This window comes from Daldinia vernicosa, assembly GCF_022497035.1.
Source record: "Daldinia vernicosa strain CBS 139.73 unplaced genomic scaffold F5Y00scaffold_11, whole genome shotgun sequence".
Lineage (NCBI taxonomy): Eukaryota > Fungi > Ascomycota > Sordariomycetes > Xylariales > Hypoxylaceae > Daldinia > Daldinia vernicosa.
Genome location: NW_025953927.1, coordinates 298463 through 305012, shown reverse-complemented (window position 1 = coordinate 305012; position 6550 = coordinate 298463). Strand labels below are relative to the sequence as shown.

At 42.6% G+C, this 6550-nt stretch overlaps 1 protein-coding gene across 1 annotated transcript; it reads left to right on the top strand.

Annotated features, from left to right (window-relative positions):
- F5Y00DRAFT_16357 (velvet factor-domain-containing protein) lies at positions 1–2001 on the top strand. Its single transcript, XM_048004739.1, has 5 exons — positions 1–108; positions 186–339; positions 405–475; positions 525–605; positions 655–2001. The coding sequence occupies exons 2-5, from the start codon at positions 188–190 to the stop codon at positions 1905–1907; spliced, it is 1557 nt and encodes a 518-aa protein (XP_047867104.1). The 5' UTR covers positions 1–108; positions 186–187; the 3' UTR covers positions 1908–2001.
- Positions 2002–6550: the final 4549 nt, after the last annotated feature.

The window sequence follows — 6550 nt, the reverse complement described above, 5'->3', positions numbered from 1 at the left end:
AATAGGTAAAGGTCAGAATCCGTTTAGGTTCTCGATTTAGAGCGAGCCAATCCACGATTAGCTAAAGTGCTTCACGATTTGCACATGAGGTATTGCACGAGGACCCTCGTAAGTTTCTACCTGAACTCAAAAGAACCAATGATAAAACCGAGTACACTTTTAACCTTTCCATTTGCTCCAAGTAGAGATGGCGTTTCATACTCATCAAGGCGGCCATTGGGTCGGGCACGGACCTGGACATGGCTATATGCCAGCAATGAGCCCGGCAATGCCCCCTTTGTCAGGGCCTCAAGTTCACCACCAACCACATCCACAACCAAGTGGCCCTCAACCGCAACGGTAGGTAAATTAGTTGCATATGAATTTTTGTGATTCCATACGGAACGTAGACTAAACTTTAGCAGCCCCGAAACGTATCGTTTAGAAGTCCTACAGCAACCGGCCATGGCTAAAGCCGCCAATGGCAAAGACAAAGGTATTATCTGCTTATTGCAACTTGCTTAACTGAATACTAACTTGAGTAGACCGCAAACCCGTCGACCCGCCTCCTATTCTCCAGCTACACGTTCCGAGTGACGAGGACCCCGACGGCGTATATCGGCAAAGTGAGTAGATGATTTTGGCATTGAAATCAAGATTACTAACGCCCTTCAGGCCCCTATCTTATAGCAGTAGCGTATCTCGAATATGCCCATCCTCCAGGTCCGAGCGGCCAAGCTACGCCGCCAGCAAATATGATGGCAGGAACAACAGTTTCGTCCTTACATCGGCTGAAGGATCCCACTAACAAGGAGGGCGCGTTCTTTGTGTTTGGCGATCTAACGATCAAGAGCGAAGGAGAATACGTTATTCGCTTTGACTTGCTACAGATGACGATGGATAATCTAGACGACGGCGAGTTTTGGATAACAATATGCTCGGTGACGAGCGACCCTTTCAAAGTCCACGCTGGCAGAGCATTTCCAGGCATGGCAGAGTCGACTTTTCTCACACGATCTTTCAGTGACCAGGGGGTCCGCCTTCGACTACGCAAAGATTCAAGGCAAATTGCAAACAAGAAGAAAAACCTGCGTATGGCAGATCAGATGGACAAGCAAACAGCGCACAGGCAAGGAAGTGCTTCACAGAATGGCGGTATGCCGCAAATTGATGATAGGTCTTACCACGATTATGGAGACGAACCCGTAGCGAAAAGGCATCGATCAGACTACGCTACGATAAATCCTGGGACTCCCACGCAGGAGGGAGGTCCGGATATTCGTTGGAGCAACTATGGCCCCCCTGCCAATCCAACGTACGCTTTAGGGTCAGTGACTACGGGACCGCCAACTTCGGCGGCAACAGTATCAATGCCTCCGCCAACCGGTCGTATTGATACCCATTTCTCTCCTCTTACCCAAGGACCTCACGGATTCGAACGACAGTCGCCAATAAATCACTCGCCGATTCAGTTCAGTAATACTGCTCAGAGTTCCTCTCATCCATTCATATTTACAGCAGGCTCCAATAATGGAAATAATCCGCCCCTAAATCTCGCTCCGATTCCACCTCATCCCCAATCCGCTTTGGCTTCACCGATACATAGCGTCTCTCCTAGGTCACACGGTCCGCTGAATGGTGCGCCACCATCAGGAACCGCGTCACCAGTGGGCCCTAATATGTACACTACAGCACCCCCGACATCGAACGCACATCCGAGTCACCAGTCTCCTTACACTAATCAAGGTCCATATCAAAGCATGCAGAATGCTTACGATCACGGCAGTCTTCGAGAACACGGCTTAGGAACACCGTTAACAGCGACGATGCCATCCGAAAGTATGAACGGATCATACCCTATTGGTGGCGCCGACTCGTTCGACCACCATCTAAATCATATGGTTAATAAGACGCAACAAGACCACTAGGATTGGTCAAGTTGCTCATATACGCATAATTACTACCGACGGCGTCGTCACCTTACAGATAATGGATGCTACCAACATAACAGTTCATACCCCCTTTTTTGCTCGAGATCGACCAAAATTTTAGCGGCTTAGAATAATAATTATTGCAAATTTCTCCATGTTGGCACTTCATGACGGCATTTTTACAATTACGCGGCCACCCATTCGTTTTTTAATTCACTTTCCAAAATTAATCGTTGGGCATCGTACGGAACATTGCATCGAGTGGGAATTTCCAGTTCACAGGCAGGCAGGCAAGGCGGCGTTGGCGCGTGTGAATATGTGCGTGTGTGTGCGTGGATTGGTATCGTTTGATTTTCAGGGAAATTGATGCATGGTGAGGGCATTTTTGACACAGTCGTATTTTCACCGGTTCGCCCTCTTGAGTTTGTATTGGGAATACGGGATTTCAAAAGCACTTCTCTGAAAGATACCCAAATGGAGGCTATTCTGCGTCACTGGTTTTCCCACTATTACCACTTCCTACCCCTCTAGTTCCCCTTTGTTCCTACTATATATTGCGGTTTACGCACATCAAGGGGCTAATGGATTCGCCCCTGGAGTTTTGATATTACGATAACCCCTGCCCATGAGCAACTCCTCAAGAATCCCCCTAATTGTTAGAGTACAATAGACACGAAAAGCATCACTGCAATGCTAGCCTTGAAATCTGCAATCTGCAATGTGACTCAACTTACTACGAGCTTGGCACAAAATACAAGAATCTTACTTCACCGATCGCATGTCTAATTCCGTGACTATTTCTAGTAAGAACAACTCTTTTGTAGTTTCCCCATACAATCCAACGTAGTATAAAGCCTCTTCTACGAATTTGCTGGTGTCACGGCCAGAGCATCTCCGCTTGCCAACTCAGGAGATAGGTGTGATAGAAGTGCATTGTGCAGTTCTTGGTGACGTGTTATACACGCCGGGGCCGAGCATCACGGTAAAAGGTTCGGCTGTAGCCTCGTGTAGGTCTGTCGATAGAGATTTACGCTTCTCTATTAGATCTAGATGTCATTAGTCAAATTACTACAAAGCAGGTTGTATCTGCTTCTCCCGTCAGGTATCATGATACACTATAACGGAGGGGTCAAGATGTCCTCACAAAGATTTGCCTAGGTCCTAGGTAGCCAAGCTAACTAACCCCCGCAAGGGGCGGAACCAGACTTGCAAACTATTCGGGATGTACCCGCCACAGCGAGAAAGACAGACGCAAGGAAAATCAGGGTTGCCAGGTACGAGTACAGTGCATTACTACAGTCCCTCTCCCAGCCCTCTTCTTGGGCGTATCACTATTACAGAATTAAGTCTCATGTTCAAGTCTCCAACAGGCCTATAATCAGAGGTGTGGCAGTTGTTGTAAATATGATGAGGTGTTTAACTACTATGTGCTGTTTACTGACCAATTCGTCACGATCATTTGGTAGAAGCCTCTATATACCCTACAACCCCTGTCTAACGCGTCTCCTCTTACTGTTTGGGTACTCTCTAGACAATTTATTACGGACTTCATTAGAAGATAGATACAGTAGCTTCCTGTATTCCTATCCAACGATAGTGATTTTACCGTCAAAGGGACCCAGAATCAAACAGAAAAGGTAACTAGGCTAGGTACACTTTTACACTCCATTCTCAGCGGAGCTGGCCGGGTAGGTCATTCGTTGCAGGTGGCACATCTGAAATAATTTTCGCACTTACGTATTTATATTTCCTAATACTTCTACTCATGCTAAAATTTCCGTATCGTACACTACTCGAGACATAGTCATCTTGTTTCGATATCATCAAAGTTGGCTATATTGTCAGTGCTCAGTATTCTAAACGCTTTGTTGTAGTTAGACGATGAGCCTCCTTTTTCAATTTATTCTTTTTCCCCTAAATCTCGTCTACTTTCCTAAGGAATATGTACATACATGCGTGGATATAATAGTACAACTAAGCCACTCGGACTGCAATAAATCCCTGCACCGGGCTGTACCGGACAGTTCTTTGGGTATTATTATTCGGCATTTTCTAGTGTATTATCCTCTAGGCCCCATCTTGCCAAAACGCTTCTACCCAAGGCACTGGGGTTCGCTAGGCTTTGTGCTAATTAAGTGTATATACACTAATTGCTGAGTGCATTTAGTTTCATAAACCCGGGTTTTAAGTGGACGGGCTCTCCCGAATAGAATAAGCATAGAAGACTTCGAAAACGCTCAGACGTCCTCAAAAAGTCACCATCTAGAAATCACTAGTTATGTTAACATACCTAAGGTAATAGAGGGAACATCCAACAACAACAGCTCTTTCGGGAGGCTTTCTCTACTTCTATTTGTTATGCTTTGTAATTATACAGATTTCCTTTATACGTGTTAACATATCTATCTACCTATCTAGCGTACATACCTAAGGTAATTTGCTCTTGTACATTCATATCCATCCCATCCCAGCCGTAGCCAAGCCAATAGTTCAACGGTGGTCCAACTCAGTCGCCTGTCAAGCTTTTTCAAAGCCTCAGGCATTTCCAATATCTGGACCAAACCCTCTCGTATCGTTGTTGGACTAAGAACAAGGCGCCCTATATTTCAATCCCCACATCAGTACGGCGTCTGCTGTTGTCAATTACGATGTGCTCAAACCGTTGCATTTGGACCCACGGCTGCTATTGCGCGACTTGCTTCTCCAAGTTGCGGGAAATGATTGAAACGTGGAGTTCTTTGGAGCCCATCCCCTGCTGTTATACCCTGCTTTCTGTTCGTCCACGCGCGCAAACCACGACCCATGCTCTCTTCCCAGCCACCCTGGTCTCCTTACAGAGGACCCTATTCACCAGATACCTTCTTGTACATACAATACATACATAGTACCTACCTACAGATACAATAATACCAGAGAGATTCGACAAGCCTCGAATAACCGACGAGGATCTTTCCTCGGCCCTAGCCTCCGAAAATATTCTCCGAGATTTGCCTTGAATCGCTACCCACAACGGCCGAATCCGGTATCGCCATCTTTGACGCTAGCCGGGGAGTCGGAGGCGCAGTTCTATGACAAGCTTATAGGGTATATACTACACCCCCTGAAATAATGTTAATTTCTAATCCGTGCATATACAAAAATAAGGTTATAAGGCATTTAAATTACGCTAGTATAATGTATACGTTATAAAAAGTAACTTATTATACGTTAAAAAAATATATTATAAATATATTATAAGGTATTATATAGGTTTTTTTTTACTATATAAATACTTAAAAAAAATTAATAAAAATATAACATTAAATTAATTTAAATCGCAGTTAAATATTATAATAAGTAAAAATTTCTTTTAAGCCTTTAATTTTATAAACACCTTTTTCCGCTTTTAATAAGCCATACCACATTAAGTTATAAATTTAACGTTAATTAACCCTTTTTTTAAATTTTATAATACTTCGTAACTTATTTATTTCGTAACTTACTTGCTTTTTAATTACGCCGCTTTAACGAGGGTTTTATTATTAATTTTAATCCTTTTTCCGTATCGCCACTTGTTAAGTAACGCTATTATTTAATTAGCGAATTTTAAAAGGTTATTTTACTTAGTTTTTATTAAAACTTTGCGATAATATACCCCGGCGTTTAAAACTTATTATATTAAAAAACGGTGATACGATTAAATATTAATTATATGGATAAATAACGTTAAATCGTATTTATTTTTATATATAAAAATCTTTTTATTTAGTTACTAATAAATTAATATATAAGGTTTTAAAATATATATATTTTTTATTATTTTATTAATTTTAATGTTTTAAAAGTTTAATAAAAATTGTTATAGCTAAATTAATTAGCTGGGTTTTTATCGGATTAATTGCGCCTCGGGGTATAATCTTAAAATATCTTTGTTAAGTACTAACAAAGGGGTATGAACTAATATTATTTCAAGGGGTGGAGTGTATATATATACAAGGTAAATGAATAATACGTACGTACGGATTAAATATACCAGATGACGCTATCCGCAGCCACAGCATTAATTAAAAAAAATACAGCAGGCAATTTACTTTACCTCCTGAGTCCCATCACACCGTGACTACATACCTAGCTTTCTAAGTCCTCGACGTCGTGCACGACTTTGATAGTGGTGTATTATACGTATATTACTTGAGACTTGGCATCAAGATTGGACCAGGTAACCGCTGTAGTAAATGACATCTCGCTTCAGCACCAACGGGAGCTATTTTCAGAGCAGCCTACATATGCAAGTCTGCCCGCACTCGGCGCGGATGACTACCTATGTATGGTTGCAGCTTAGAAGACGCGTAGAGGAAGGGGGGGTTACAATACTAACACACCATCAATCCTAAAAAGGCAATGGTAAATGATCACATTTTCTTGATCTGGACAATGGGGGTAAATTGACTGCATGCGGAGTACAGGTAAATCCACCCTCAGAGGCTGCTTTTAGGTAGCGAGCACATTAATATTCCGATCAAACAAGGTCTAACTACCCGTCTCCCAAGCTGGTTGACAGAAATTGTAACGACGGGATAGGAGCTTTAGTATATGCAAGATGAATCAAGTCTATGTAGGTACTTAATGTAGTACGTATGACTCGACATAGAAAAGTAATT